This window comes from Hylobates moloch, unplaced genomic scaffold, assembly GCF_009828535.3.
Source record: "Hylobates moloch isolate HMO894 unplaced genomic scaffold, HMol_V3 SCAFFOLD_6, whole genome shotgun sequence".
In the NCBI taxonomy this organism is placed as follows: Eukaryota; Metazoa; Chordata; class Mammalia; order Primates; family Hylobatidae; genus Hylobates; species Hylobates moloch.
Window position 1 is genome coordinate 76,649,591 of NW_026652281.1, and position 16,467 is coordinate 76,666,057.

Sequence of the window (16,467 nt, forward strand, 5' to 3'; positions counted from 1 at the left end):
GATATAGAAAGGATGGTGGGGTTAAGTGGTACCCAACACCAGGACCTCACCACACTCAGGCTGACTCACTGCATACGTGAACGGCAGGGAACTGAGGCCAGAATCAAAGCCAGGTCTCCTCCCCCTTGTGAGAGAGCCCTATTCCTGCTGGCAAAGAAGGAGGGATCCCAGAGAGCACCACACCTACGGGCACAGGGTTTTTAAATTGTACAGTGACTGTGCCCTCTAGTAGACATGTTTCTACTGGATAAGTGTCCCTTCTCCTCAGGGAAGGAGGAAGAACAGAGGTTTAAGGAAGAGACTGGAAAGATTGCTCTTTCCAGATGCTGATAGATTTGCTACCAGGATCATCATTATGAAATTTTATTTATTTATTTATTTATTTATTTATTTATATATTTGAGACAGAGTCTCACTTCGTTGCCCAGGCTGGAGTGCAGTGGCACGATCTTGGCTGACTGCAACCACTGCCTCCTGGGTTCAAGTGATTCTCCTGTCTCAGCCTCCCAAGTAGCTAGGATTACAGGCGTGCCCCACCACACCTGGCTAATTTTTGTATTTTTAGTAGAGACAGGGTTTCACCATGTTGGCCAGGCTAGTCTCGAACCCCTGACCTCAGATGATCTGGCTGCCTCAGCCTCCCAAAGTGCTGGGATTACAGGCATGAGCCACCTTTCCTGGCCCATTTCGAAGATTTTTGCAAGTGGTAAACTCAACAAGAATCCTCTGAGGCACCACCACGATCCTCTTCAGGAAGTCTAGGGGGCCTCTGAATACCTAATACTCACATCATTTATCCAGTCTTAAAAATAAAGGTGTTGGCTGGGTGTAGTTGCTTACACCCATAATCCCAGCACCCTAGGAGGCCGAGGCAGGAGGACTGTTTGAAGCCAGGAGTTCGAGCCCACCCTGGGCAACACAGCAAGACTCCATCTCTAGAAAAAAGTTAAAAATTAGCCGGGCATGGTGGCTCATGCTTATAGTCCTAGCTACTTGGGGGACTGAGACAGGAGAATCACTTGGGCCCAGGAGGTCTAGGCTGCAGCGAGCTATGATCACACCACTACACTCCAGCCTGGGTTGACAGAGTGAGACCCTGGCTCTAATAAATAAGTAAATAATAAATAAATAAAGGTGTTCAGAGCTTGGGGACTGTGGCCTAAGCACCACCTCCTGTATTAGTTGAAAATTGCTGTGTTAAAAAACCACCCACAAATTGAGGGGCTTGAAAAACCAATGGTTTATTATTCCCCACAAGTCCATGGGTTGCCTGGGTGGATGTTTGCTGGTCTCACCTGGCTCTGCGAATTATAGTTCGGTGGCAGGTGGAGCAACTGGCTGGAAGAGGGTGGCCTCACTCACATGGCTGGTGTTAGCTTGGGCTGTCGACTGGGCTTCCCCTCCGTGGGGGCCCTCTTCCTTCATTAGGTTAGACCCAGCTTCTTAAAGCAAATGGTCTCAGGGCAACAGGAGAGTAAGTGCAGAAGCTGCAGGGATCCTAGAGTCCCATACCACTTCCCCCACATTCTATTGGTCAAAGCAAGTCATGTGGCCAAGCCCATGTGAGAAGCAGAGAAATCAACTTCACCTCAACATGAAAGGAGCAGCAAAGTCACATTGCAAAATGGACGTGCACACAGGGAGGAGTGATCATGGCCCTCTTTGCAATCAATCAGCAGTAAGAAATCTCCCATCGGGTCCTGGCCTTCCAGGTTCCCTTGGTGACCCAAAGTAACCCCTTCTCATTAGACTCCCTGACCCTCACCTCCGTGCTCATCCCACCAGGTGGCCTGGCTGCTGTGATCTACACGGATGCGCTGCAGACGCTGATCATGCTTATAGGAGCGCTCACCTTGATGGGCTACAGTAAGTGGGGTCCCCGGATCACTTGGGTGGACGACAGCACCTCTCTCCAGCAGGGATATCTGCTCTCAACACTGTGAACGGCAAACCCATCTGTCAAAGAGCATACTACTGGGGAATTTTTGTCACAGGTGCTTTGCTTGAGGCACGGTTATTTTAGCTAGAAGAGAAATGTGCTTCTTGTGGAAACTTACTGTTTTTGTTTTTGTTTTTTGTTTTGAGACAGGGTCTTGCTCTGTCAGTCAGGCTGGAGTGCAGTGGTGTGATTATAGCTCACTGCAGCCTTGAGCCCCTGGGCTCAAGTGACTCTCCCACCTCAGCCTCATGAGTAGTTGGGACTACAGATATAGGCCATTATGTCTAGCTAATTTTTTTTATTTTGTTTTTTTGTAGAGCTAGAGCCTCATTATGTTGCCCAGGCTGATCTCAAACTCCTGGCCTCAAGTGATCCTCCTGCCTCAGCCTCCCAAAGCCGCCCCACCTGGCACTTTTTTTTTAAGTAAAAATTAATCTCTTTCTATACTAATATGGAAAAATAACTGAATGACTAAATAAAAGAATGTGAAGAGACAGCTTTTCCTTACAGAGGTTTTTGTTGTTGTTTGTTTGTTTCGAGACAGGATATCACTCTGCCACCCAGGCTGAAGTGCAGTGACACAGTCTTGGCTCACTGCAACCTCTGCCTCCTGGGCTCAAGCAATCCTCCCGCCTCAGCCTCCCAAGTAGCTGGGCCCCCAGGTGTGCACCACCATGCCTGGCTAATTTTTTTCATTTTTTTAAATAGATGGGGTTTCGCCATGTTGCCCAGGCTGGTTTCAAACTCCTGGGCTCAAGCAATCACCTGCCTCGGCCTCCCAAAGTGCTGAAATTACAGGTATGAGCCACTGCATCCAGCCTACAGAAGCTTTAAACTCTAGCACTAGCCCACACCTAGACTTTAGCAATTCGTTTCAAAATATTCGCCCAATTCTTTGTACCAGCTCATATGGTGATCCTGTCTTTCTTTGTTTTGCTGCCAATGGTCATGTCTCTTTGGAGGCTCCTGTGTTTTCTGAGATCTCAGGCCAGTTGGTTGCTCTATGGCCTCAGCAATCTGATAGGTTCAAGGGAAGCTATAATTTTGTAGATTAGCCAACTTATTATTATTGTTAAGGAGGGGAACACTACTCTTCACAGGTTTCTATCTTTTAGAGGTAAGCCATTCATTAAGCCTTAAAGACTACAACAAAGGCTGAGCGTGGTGGCTCACACCTGTAATCCCAGCACTTTGGGAGGCCAAAGCAAAAGGATCACTTGAGCTCAGGAGTTTGAGACCAGCCTGAGCAACATAGTGAGACTGTCTCTACAAAAAATAAACATAAACTTATCCGGGTTTGGTGGCATGTGCCTGTAGTCCCAGCTCCTTGACAGGCTGAGGTGGGAGGATGGCTTGAGCCTGGCAGGTTGAGGCTGCAGTGAGCCAAGATTGTGCCACTGTACTCCAGCCTGGGCAACAGAGCGAGACCCTGTTTCCAAAAAAAAAAGGGCTATGAAAACTAATATAGGAAACACAGGAAAGTGAAAGGGATCATAATCCTGAAGATGGCAGAATATAGTGCTGAAAATTATATATATATATATATATATATATATATATAGTGCTGAAATTTATATATATATTTTAGGACTCAGAAGAAAATATCAAGAGAGTGCCATGCTTGGAATCCTGAACTCTGTGAAACATATATGAAAGATAGAAGTAGAGGACAAACTGAGATGAAAGGAGAGTAGAAGCAGATACAAAGGAAAAAGATTAGAGAAGATTACAATAAATTTTCTAAAATTTTCTAAATAAATTAGCAGAATTAAATTCCCTACTGGAGCATGTAAATAGCAGAAAAAATGCTAAAGAAAATCAAGCCCAGGATGAAACAAATAGTTCTTTTTTTTTTTTTTTGAGTCTCGCTCTGTCACCAGGCTGGAGTGCAGTGACGTGATCTTGGCTCACTGCAACCTCCACCTCCTGGGTTCAAGCAATTCTCCTGCCTCAGCCTCCCGAATAGCTGGGACTACAGACACGCGCCACCACGCCCAACTAGTTTTTGTATTTTTAGTAGAGATGGGGTTTCACCATATTCGCTAGGATGGTCTTGATCTCTTGACCTTGTCATCTGCCCACCTCGGCCTCCCAAAGTGCTGGGATTACAGGCGTGAGCCACCATGCCCGGCTGAAAACAAATAGGAGTTCTAATAAAATGCAGAGAAAAGGGATAAATAATAAAATTATAAAAGAAAAGATGACAAATATAGAAGACAGAGAGCAGAAATATACCATTTGATAAATGTTTATTCTTTTTCTTTTTTCTGTTTTTTTTTTTGAGAAATGTTTATTCTTAGAAAAAAGTTCAGAAAACAATGGAACAAAGTAAATAATTAAAGTAATCACAAAAGATAACTTTTCTTAAAAGGAGGATGATATATCTAGCTAGGTGTAAAGGGTTTGCTGCATCTTAGGCAAAATCGATGAACAAGATCTCTAGGTAGAAGCATTATGAAAAAAATGTGAAGTATAAGAATAATTTTTAAATACTGAAGAATACAGACAGAGAGGTGGGAAGATCATTTGAGGCCAGTAGTTTGAGACCAGCCTGGACAACAAAGCAAGACCCCACTCTATGAAAAATGGAAAATTAGCTGGGTGTGGTGGTACACACCTGTGGCCTCAGGTGGGGACTGGAGGATCAGGGAGGTTGAGGAAGTTGAGGCAGGAGGATCACTTGAGCCCAGGTGCTCGAGGCTGCAGTGAGCTATGATTGCACCACTGAACTCCAGCCTGGGTGACAGAGTGAGACTCTGTATATAAGACAAAAGAATCCAGACAGAAAAAATGTAATGAGCTAAAAATAATAAACAAACTGGTCTCATTCCCCTCCTTCATAACAATAAAATGCCAAAAGACAGTGGAGCAAGGGCTACAGATGTGTTTTATGGGAAAAGTTGTATCCTAAGTAAGGATCGGATACCCAGCCAAGTTCTCTGTTTGCCAGGGCTGCAGAAATATTCTGAACTATGCAAGGACTTAGTAAAGGGAGGACCTACGTGCCTGTCTTGAAGATACAAGAGAGAAACAAAACAAAATCGAGAGTTGGTATTATGACTCAAGAGAAAATGGTAGTAAATAATGATCCAGTTAAAACTGTTACAGATCTGAAAAATTGTCTGGTCAAGGCAAATATTACATAAAGAATATAACAATTTAATAAAAATTGGATCTAAAACCCCCTATTTTACTAACAAAAACTTTCAAATGTTGGGAGAGATAGTATGCTAGATTTCCCATCAAATAGGAAGAAAAACATCATGAAGAAGAAATACTGAACTCCAAGCAGACACTCATGTAAATCTCCCCCTTAATGTAGGAAATATGTGTGCGTGTAAGTTTTTTTTTCTTAAAAGAGAATAACAAGAAATCACAACCAAAGGGAAAGAATAAAAGAGAATGCAAATAGTAAAAATATCAGTTATTACAATACAAGTAAATGGAATAAAATTCCCTATTGAAAGACAAGACTTCTTATAAGCAGTTACAATCTGTGTGGCTCTTTGTTCTGTTTTTCTTTTCCTTAGCTATATATTATTTATTTTCTCAACAAAACTCAAGATTTATAGTTTGGGTTAAGAAAATGTAACTTGATATAATTTGCAAGTGGCACATATAAAACAAAGTATAACATAAGGCAAAAAGCAATAAACAGGAGGATAAGTAATTTTATATTGAAAATAGAAAATTCATAATAAAGATATAACCTTTGCTTATTAAATAACATTGCAACAAGATACACAAAGCAGAAGTTGTTACAAGTTGACAGAAACCAAAACAGTACTAAAATAGCTTAACAGAACAAGAAGATAATAAGGATTTAGAAGATATAAATTCTACAAATGAATAAGCATTCTCCTATCATGAATGCATCTTTTTCCAGCATTCATGGAATCACCCACAAAAATTAATCATTGAAAAAAATTTTTACAAAAATATGTATTAAAATGTTGTTCAGATTATATTATCTTACTCATATAAACCCCCAAAATTAAACTCATTAGAAAAAGTGTAAATTTTTAAAAAATCTAGTTACTTAGAAATTTAATAGCCATCTTCTAAATAGTGCCTGGGTCACAGAGGAAATAAAAGCTGCAATTACAGTCTATGCAGAAAAAAATGAGAACATTACATTTCATACTTAATACAGTCAAAGCTGTACCTCTATAAAAACATTTATATTCATAAATATGAAAGCCCAATTTAGTGATTTAGAAAAAAGAAAACTACATTATGGGTTACTCCAGTTACTCCAATATCTATTTTTTTTTTTTTGAGACGGACTCTCGCTCTGTCACCAAGCTAGAGTGCAGTGGCACGATCTCGGCTCACTGCAACCTCCACCTCTTGGGTTCAAGCAATTCTCCTGCCTCAGCCTCCCGAGTAGCTGGGACTACAGGCTCGTGCCACCACATCCAGCTTATTTTTGTATTTTTAGTAGAGATGGGGTTTCACCATGTTGGCCAGGCTGGTCTCAAACTCTTGACCTCAGGCAATCTGCCCACTTCGGCCTCCCAAAGTGCTGGGATTACAGGCGTGAGCCACCGCGCCTGGCCTTTTTTTTTCTTTTTTTTTTTTGAGACGGAGCCTGGCTCTGTTGCCCAGGCTGGCATGCAGTGGTGTGATCTCGGCTCACCGCAACCTCCACCTCCTGGGTTCAAGCGATTCTCCTGCCTCAGCCTCCCGAGTAACTGGGACTACAGGCATGCACCACCATGCCTGGTTAATTTTTCTATTTTTAGTAGAGACAGGGTTTCCCCATGTGGGCCAGGCTGGTCTTGAATTCCTGACCTAAGGTGATGCACCCGCGTTGGCCTCCCAAAGTGCTGGGATTACAGGTGTGAGCCACCTGGCCCGGCCCAATATCTATTTCTTTGAAAAGAACCATAAAATGCAGTTTCAAATCAAACCAAGAAAAAAAGAGAAAACAGCATAATTAGGAATGAGAAAATAAACAAAATATAAGCCGTATGCGGTGGCTCACACCTGTAATCCTAGCACTTTGGGAGGCTGAGGCAGGAGAATTGCTTGAGCCTAGGAGTTCGAGACCACCCTGGGCAACATAGTGAGATCCATCTCTACAAAAAACTTTAAAAGTCGCTGGATGTGGTGGTACATGCCTGTAGTCTTAACTACTCTGGAGGCTGAGGCAGGAGGATAGCTTGAGCCCAGGAGTTCAAGGTTACAGTGAGCTATGATTGTAGCACTACACTCCAACCTGGGTGACAGCATGAGACTCTGTCTCTAAGAACAAAACAACAAAACCTGGAACCATTATTAGACCTACTGTGAGGTCTTACAATTTTTCTTTTCTTTTCTTTCTTTTTTTCCCCTTTTTTTTTTGAGACGGAGTCTCACTCTATCACCCAGGCTGGAATGCAGTGGCTCAGTCTTGACTCACTGCAACCTCCACCTCCCGGAGAGATTCTCCTGCCTCAGCCTCCTGAGTAGCTGGGATTACAGGCGCCCACCACCACACCTGGCTAATTTTTGTATTTCTAGTAGAGACGGGGTTTCCCCATGTGGGCCAGGTTGGTCTCGAACTCCTGACCTCAGGCTATTCGCCCGCCTTGGCCTCCCAAAGTGCTGGGATTACAGGTGTGAGCCACTGCATCTGGCCCGTCTTACAATTTAATGGAACAAATAAATAAATTACTATGTCACGTTTTTAATATTTTGATGGTTCAATATATTTGATTTCTTTGCAATCCTATGTATTTTTGCATTATTTAGAAGTATTATTCTGAGAAGCAATTGTAGAAGTAAAGACTGGAAATCTCATTGGAAAATCAACTGACAAGAGGCAGATTAATAGGAGAAATGGTATACAAATTTATTAGCACGCACAGGGGAGAATTACAGAGTGATTTCTCAATATCCTAATGTCATACAGATGTTTCCATACCGTACTTCTTGAGGAAAAAGGAGGTGGACAAGTGTAGATGATTTTAGGGAGGTAGTAAATTATTTTTAGGGGAATTCAATGGGCTTAAAGAACATACAATGGCCTGGGACGATGGCCAGGAGGATCACTTGAGGTCAGGAGTTCGAGACCAGCCTGGCCAACATGGTGAAACCCCATCTCTACTAAAAGTACAAAAATTAGCCAGGCATGGTGGCACACGCCTGTAATCCCAGCTACTCAGGAGGCTGAGGCAGAAGAATCGCTTGAACCTGGGAGGTGGAGGTGGCAGTGAGCCGAGATTGCGCCACTGCACTCCAGCCTGGGTGACAGAGCAAGACTTCATGTCAAATAAAAAAAAAAAAGAAAGAAAGAAAAGAAACTTGGATAGATACATTCATTACTTTGTGGTGGAGGTTTCATGGGTGAATACTGATGTCAAACATCAACTTTTACACTTTAAATATTTGTAATTTATGGTTAGGTCAATTATAGTCCAATAAAACTCTAATATTAATTTTTTTTAAGTTAAAAAAAATGGGGAGGAGGTTAAGAACCCTTAAGGGGATTAACATTTTTTGGTGGCTCTGGTCGTACTAGAATTTCACCAATCTCCAGCCATCTCCTCATCACTTGCCATGGACCAATCTGAGTTCCCGGAAAATAGGCTTCCTCTGAATTCTAGGTTTTGCCGCAGTTGGAGGGATGGAAGGCCTGAAGGAGAAGTACTTCTTGGCCCTGGCTAGCAACCGGAGCGAGAACAGCAGCTGCGGGCTGCCCCGGGAAGATGCCTTCCATATTTTCCGAGATCCGCTGACATCTGATCTCCCGTGGCCAGGGGTCCTATTTGGAATGTCCATCCCATCCCTCTGGTACTGGTGCACGGATCAGGTACAGGACAGTGGCCTGAGCAAGCTTTTTCCTTCTCTTTGCTTCTTTCCTTAGGGTGGCTGAAGTCGGTGCTTTCTTCTTCCTCCATCTCGTCTCTCATTTGCATTTTCCCTGCTTCCTTGACTACTTTCTCCTTTCCATTGCTCTACATGCTATTTTATTTCTTGCTCTTGTGAATGTGAATGACAAATCCAAAGCTGCTGATATTTGCAAAGGGTAAAACTCAACACACTCTGCTTTTTTTTTTTTTTCTGAGACAGGGTCTCACTCTATCACCCAGGCTGGAAGGCAAGAGGCATGATCATAGCTCACGGCAGCCTTCATCTCCTGGGCTCAAGAGATCCTCCCATTTCAGCCTCCTGAGTAGCTGGGACTACAGGCACATGCCACCATGCCCGGCTATTTATTATAATATTTTTATTTTTTAGTAGAGATACAGGTCTCACTATGTCGACCAGGCTGCTCTCAGACTCCTGAGTTCATGTGATCCTCCTGCCTCAGCCTCCCAAAGTGCTGGGATTATAGGTGTGATCCACTGCAGCTGGCCTAATACACTTTGCTTAATGTCTGGGAATATCCAGTAAGCAAAGGAGATGATACCTTTTAAATGGGGGTTAAAACTCCTATTGGACATCATTTGTTCAGCAAATACACACTGGGTGTCCTCTACGTACCAGGCACTCTTCTGGGCACTTAAAATCAGGAGCTAATAAAACAAAGCTCTCTGCCCTTGTAGAGCTTCCCTTCTTCTAATGGGAGTAGACAGAGACGATAAGTAAATTACGTGAGATGTTAAAATGTGATAAATATCATTTTAAAAAGTAGAGTGTGGGAGTGCAATTTAAAATGGGGTGACAGGTGGCTCACACCTGTCATCTCAGCACTTTGGGAGGCTGAGGCAGGAGGCTCACTTGAGCCCAGGAGTTTGAGACCAACCTAGGCAACATAGTGAGACCCTGTCTCTAAAAAAATAAAAATAATAAATAAATAAATAAATAAAAAATTAGCCAGGCATGGTGGTGTGCACCTGGAGTCCTAGCTACTTGGGAAGCTGAGGTGGGAGGATCGCTGGAACCCAGGAGGTCAAAGCTGCAGTGAGTTGAGATCGCACCACTGCGCTTCGGCCTGGGCAACAGGCTTGAGACAGTAAGACCCTGTCTCAAATAATGTAGGGTGCTGAGGGGAGGTGTCATTGAGAAGTTACCTTTGACCAAAGACTTTGTAGAAGAGCAAGAGCTCCCTGTGATTTTTGGAGGAAGAGTTTGTAGCAGAAGGAACACCCAGAGCAAAGGCAGATACATAACTGGTGTGAAAAAAGAAAGGAGAAAATCAAAAAGCAGAACCATGTGTACAAGAAGACCTTTCGTGTTAAAAAAAAAAAAAAAAGGAGAATAGAATCAATATTTGCATTTGCAAATATAGCACTTGCTTATATGTCCATAAACTCTGGACAGATGTGGGGACACAGCCAAACTATATCAGCATTCCCAGTTTCCAACCCCCTTGATCTTTTCCAGGTGATTGTCCAGCGGACTCTGGCTGCCAAGAACCTGTCCCATGCCAAAGGAGGTGCTCTGATGGCTGCGTACCTGAAGGTGCTGCCCCTCTTCATAATGGTGTTCCCTGGGATGGTCAGCCGCATCCTCTTCCCAGGTGAGAACACAGCTGGGGAAAGAGGTCATCAGTATGTGAGTCTCAGACCATGTGAATTATTCTAAATGTATTATTAGAAGCCTCAAGTGAATGTGACTACAGTCCTTTCTCTCTTTTTCTAAGACAGAGTCTCATTCTGTCATTCAGGTTGGAGTGCATTGGTGTGGTCATAGCTCACGGTAACCTTGAACTATTGGGCTCAAGCAATCCTCCCACCTCAGCCTCCTGATAGCAAGACTCTATCTCTGAAAAGAAAAGAAAAGAATATGGCTTCAAACAACCCACATTCATTGTGCACTTGCTAAGGGCCAGTCCCTATGAAAAGAGTTTCAGAGTGGAGTGTGACTATAACTATGGATTCTGATCTGGAAGGCCCAGGCCTGAATCTTTGCTCTGTCGCTTATGAGGTGTTTGACCTTGCATAAGCCATTTAATGTCTCTTTGCTTCTGTTTCCTCACTTGTAAAATGGAGGTAACTGCTTAAAGCAGTTCCTGGCACACAGAAAGCTCTATCCAAGTGTTTACTATTATTATTTTATACATGTATTACCTCATTTCATCCTCAAAACAACCTTATATGGTAGGTACTATTATTCTTTTCATCTTACAGATGAGGAAATTGAAGCTTAGAGAAATTAATTCATTTGGCCAGGCGTGATGGCTCACACCTATAATCCCAGAACTTTGGGAGGCCAAGGCAGGCAAATCACTTGAGCTCAGCAGTTTGGGACCAGCGTGGGCAACGTGATGAAACCCCATATCTACTAAAAATACAAAAAGTAGTCGGGCATGGTGGTGTGCGCCTGTAATCCCAGCTACTTGGGAGGTTGAGGGAGGAGAATTGCTTGAACTCAGGAGGCAGATGTTGCAGTGAGCTGAGATCATGCCACTGCACTCCTCCTGAGTGGCTGGGGCTACAGGTATGCGCCACAATGCCTGGCTAATTTTTTTAAAAATAGAGATGCGGTCTTGCTATGTTGCCCAGGCTGGTCTTGAACTCCTGGACTCAAGCTATCCTCCTGCCTTGGCCTCTCAAAGTGCTGAGACTGCAGCTGTGAGCCAACATGCCCGGTCCTTTTTTTTTTTTTTGCATTTTTTTTTGAGACGTAGTCTTGCACTGTCACCCAGGCTGGAGTGCAGTGGTATGATCTCGGCTCACTGCAAGCTCCACCTCCTGGGTTTATGCCATTCTCCTGCCTCAGCCTCCTGAGTAGCTGAGACTACAGGTGCCCACCACCATACCCAGCTAATTTTTTGCACTTTTAATAGAGATGGGGTTTCACCATGTTAGCCAGGATGGTCTCGATCTCCTGACCTCGTGATCTGCCCAACGTGGCCTCCCAAAGTGCTGGGATTACAGGCAGGAGCCACCGTGCCTGGCCTTTTTTGCATTTTTTTAAAGACAGGGTCTCACTTTGTCACCCAGGCTGGAGTACAGTGACATGATCATAGCTCACTACAGCCTCAGACTCCTGGGCTAAAGGGATCCTTTCGCCTCAGCCTCCCAAGTAGCTGAGACTACAGGCATGCACTACCACACCTGGCTATTTTTTTAAAGTTTTTGTAAAGACAGGGTCTCACTATGTTACCCAGGCTGATCTCAAACTCCTGGCCTCAAGCGACCCTCCTGCATTGACCTCCCTAAATTCTGGGATTGCAGGCATGAGCCACCATGCCTGGCCATAGAGTCCTTTCCTAGTGATGAGACTGAGGCATCTCTATCTAGGCATCTAGTGACTCTATGCTGTTTCTCAACATTGGTTCAATGGGCAAGTCCTATAGGTATCCCAGGCCAAATTGAGTGGAGACTCAACTGGGATCTTGCCTCAACTATATTTTTTTGAAACCAACTAGGCTGAGGTCTTGTGGTTCCAGAGCAGTTCTCTGAAGTCTCATGTGAAAGTTTCTCTCTTACTTTGGTGTTTGAGCTCAGTGGTTGGGTTGGATAACTTTGGCCCGGTGAAATCCTTTTTGGGGTATTTTTTTTTTTGACGGAGTCTCACTCTTTTGCCAGGCTGGAGTGCAGTGGCACAATCTCGACTCACTGCAACCTCTGCCTCTTGGGTTCAAGTGATTCTCATTCCTCAGCCTCCCAAGTAGCTGGGACTACAGGCATGCATCACCATGCCCAGCTAATTTTTGTATTTTTAGTAGAGATGGGGTTTCACCATGTTGGCCAGGATGGTCTCGATCTCTTGACCTTGTGATCCTCCCACCTTGGCCTCCCAAAGTGCTGGGATTACAGGCATGAGCCACCGCACCTGGCCTGGGGTACTTTTTCTTTTTTTTAGATGGGTCTCACTCTGTCACCCAGGCTGGAGTGCAGTGGCATGATTACAGCTTACTGCAGCCTGGAGCTCCCAGGCTCAAGCAATTCTCCCACATCAGTCTCCTGAGTAGCTGGGACTACAAGTGCCCACCACCATGCCCAGCTAATTTTTGTAATTTTTGTAGCTGTGGGGGTCTCACTATATTGCCCAGGCTAGTCTTGAATTCCTGGGCTCAAGCAATCACCCACCTCAGCCTCCCAAAGTGCTGGAATTACGGTGTGAGCCATTGTGCCCAGCTGGGTGTTCTTTTCTTAACAAATCTCATGGGATATCAAGGCCTCTAGAGTATTTGCCTTAGTTTTTTTCTTAATGTGGTAAGGGAATAGGTTTATATCATGGGGATAAATGATACTGAGGAGGGATAATGTCACCAGAAGACACTGTGGTGTCAGAAACTGGTGATCTATACAGAAGAAAGCTCCTCTCTTTTCCCCTGAAACCGTGAGCTTTCCAGTGTACTCACCAAGGCTGTTATTAACTAAAGGGGATGGAAAGCAGAAAGTTTCCTCCCCTATGCCTTATCCTACATAATGTTACACAGAAGCTAAGAAAGGGTAGGATGAAGTGGTTTGTAGTTGGCTCAGAAGCTTAGTCAAAATAATTTAGGACCCTTAAGAAGTAGGAGAAAAGAGATGGGGAAGGCAAATGGGGGCACTGTCCATGGTGCTAGACCTTGAACCCTTGTGTTCCTCCAGCCCTGGTGGGATGAGAAACCCACAAATAGTCCCTAGTCCTGCTTCCAGGAAAGGGCAAAAGCCTTGGGAAAATCCAGAGGGAGTTAAGAACTGGGATCTGGGTTTTGCGGTGACTTGGAAAATATACAGCTATTCAGCAAGTCTTGACATAGAAACACAGAAATGGCTTCAGGCCAGGTGCAGTGGCTCATGCCTGTAATCCTAGCACTTTAGCAGGCTGAGAGGCAGGAGGATCTCTTGAGGCCAGGAGTTCAAGACCATCCTGGGTAATAATAACAGACCCCCTCCCTACCAAAAACAATTTTTAAAACTTAGCCAGGTGTGGTGGTGCCCACCTGTGGTTCCAGCTACTTGGGAAACTGAGGCAGGAGAATTGCTTGAGCCCAGGAGGTTGAGGCTGCAGTGAACTATTATTACACCACTGCATTCTAGCCTGGACAACATAGCAAGACCCTGTCTCTAAAAAAAAAGAGAAAAGAATCTCTAAAAAAAAAAAGAGAGAGAAGAATTGAAGATATGACTTCAAACAACCCACATTCATTGTGCACTTGCTAACGGCCAGTCCCTATGAAAAGAGTTTCAGAGTGGAGTGTGGTTATGAATATGGATTCTGATCTGGAAGGCCCAGACCTGAATCTTTGCTCTGCCGCTTATGAGGTGTTTGACCTTGCATAAGCCATTTAATGTCTCTGTGCTTCTGTTTCCTCACTTGTAAAATGGGGGTAATATTTTACAAGGCTTAAAGCAGTTCCTGGCACACAGTAAGCTCTATCCAAGTGTTTACTATTATTATTTTATACATGTATTACCCCATTTCATCCTCAAAACAACCTTATATGGTAGGTACTATTATTCTTTTCATCTTACAGATGAGGAAATTGAAGCTTAGAGAAATTAATTCATTTGGCCAGGCGTGATGGCTCACACCTATAATCCCAGAACTTTGGGAGGCCGAGGCAGGCAGATCGCTTGAGCTCAGCAGTTTGAGACCAGCGTGGGCAACGTGATAAAACCCCATATCTACAAAAAATACAAAAATTAGCCAGGCATGGTGGCATGTGCTTATAGTCCCAGCTATTTGGGAGGCTGAGGTGGGAGGATTTCTTGAGCCCGGGAGGTCGAGGCTGCAGTGAGCCATGATCACTGCACTCCAGCCTGGGTGACAAAGTGAGACCTTGTTTCAAAAAAAAATCATTCATTCACTCATTTATTTATTATTCCATGAATTCAACAAATATTTTGAGAGCCAATTATCTTCCAAGTGTTATTCTAGAAGACTCTGGGGGCCCATAAGTGAACAAGACTACAGGATCCTTGCTGTAGAGGGACTTACATCCTAGTGGTGGAGGACAAAGACAGAAATAAGTAAATAAATAAGGCCAGGTGCAGTGGCTCACGCCTGTAATCCCAGCCCTTTGGGAGTCCAAGGCAGGAAGATCACTTGAGCCCAGGAGTTTGAGACCAGCCTGGGCAACATGGCAAGACCCCATCTCTAGAAAAACACACACACACACACACACACACACACACACACACACACACACATATATGTATATATATATATAGTAGTCCCACCTACTCAGGAGGCTGAAGTGGGAGAATCACTTGAGCCTGGGAGGTCGAGGCTGCAGTGAGCTGTGTTCGAGCCACTGCATTCCAGACTGGGTGACAAAGTGAGACTGTGTCTCAAAAAAGAGTAAAAAAATAAATAATTTTTGACTGTGCTAAATGCCAGGAGGAGGATGCACAAGGAGCTATCAAAAAGAATGTCAGATCAGAGCTACTTCTGACAGGGTTTCCCAGGAAATCCTTTCTGAGGAGGCAACAGTTGACCCATGCAATGGTTTGAAAGTACATCATAGAGCCAATCAGATTAATAATGGATTGGATGTAAGGGTTAAGGGGGAAAAAAAGGAATCCAGGATCACGCCTAAGCTAAGTGACTTTCTGGGAGTTACTGAGCTAGTGCCAGAAGAGCCGGGATTTGAACCCAAATGTAGCTGACTCCAAAACTTGACTCTTGCTCGTGCAAATTATGTCTGAAGACCTGGACTGACATACAGAAGATCAATAACAAGACCTTGACCATCTGTTGCCCAGGCTGGAGTGCAATGGTGTGATCTCCACTCACTGCAACCTCCGCCTCCCTGGTTCAAGCGATTCTCCTGCCTCAGCCTCCTGGGATTACAGGCATGCGCCACCACCCCCCGTTAATTTCATATTTTTAGTAGAGATAGGGTTTCTCCATGTTGGTCAGGCTGGTCTCAAACTCTTTCATATGTTTGTGCCAGCCACCTATTTTTTAACAAGTCCACTAGAAGGCTGAGAACGCCAGGTTTAAAGTGCCAGTTTCAGGGCCAAGCACTCGGCCTCCCTATTTGCACTTCTGTCTCCACCATGGCTCCACCAGCTCCCTCCTAAATCTTCAACTGAGTCCACAGCTGCCTAAAAGTATTTTCTGATCCTGAGTTCTTGTGAGCCTGGAAAAAAACCCTCTTCCGCTAAGTCCATCTGAGAAATGGCACATATTTTAATTTTTTGTTTTTTCATTAAACTTTAAGTTCTGGGATAAATGTGCAGAACGTGCAGGTTTGTTACATAGGTATACATGTGCCATGGTGGTTTGCTGCACCCGTCAAGCCGTCATCTAGGTTTTAAGCTCCGCGTGCATTAGGTATTTGTCCTAATGCTCTCCCTCCCCTAGCCCCCCAACCCCCAATAGGCCCCAGTGTGTGATATTCCCCTCCCTGTGTCCATGTGTTCTCATTGTTCACCTCCCACTTATGAGTGAGAGCATGTGGTGTTTGGTTTTCTGTTCCTGTGTTAGTTTGCTGGGAATGATGGTTTCCAGCTTCGTCCATGAGAAATGGCACATATTTTTAAATAAACTATATGGAAATTAAGAGAGAAGCAAAACAACCCTCAAAACACAATCCCAGCACTTTGGGAAGCCAAGGCGGGAGGAACACTTGAGGCCAGGAGGTCAAGACCAGCCTGGCCAACATAACGAAACCCCGTCTCTACTAAAAATACAAAAAAAAAAAAAAAAAAAAA

The 16,467-nt window shown here is 44.1% G+C and overlaps 1 protein-coding gene across 1 annotated transcript in view; it reads left to right on the forward strand.

Annotated features, from left to right (window-relative positions):
* SLC5A11 (solute carrier family 5 member 11) overlaps window positions 1-16,467 on the forward strand; it is a 65,466-nt gene that overhangs the window by 42,598 nt on the left and 6,401 nt on the right. Inside the window, exons 10-12 of the mRNA XM_058440277.1 lie at window positions 1,786-1,866; window positions 8,530-8,735; window positions 10,253-10,388. Of these exons, the coding sequence (XP_058296260.1) occupies window positions 1,786-1,866; window positions 8,530-8,735; window positions 10,253-10,388 (423 nt within the window). The remainder of the gene's footprint in view (window positions 1-1,785; window positions 1,867-8,529; window positions 8,736-10,252; window positions 10,389-16,467) is intronic.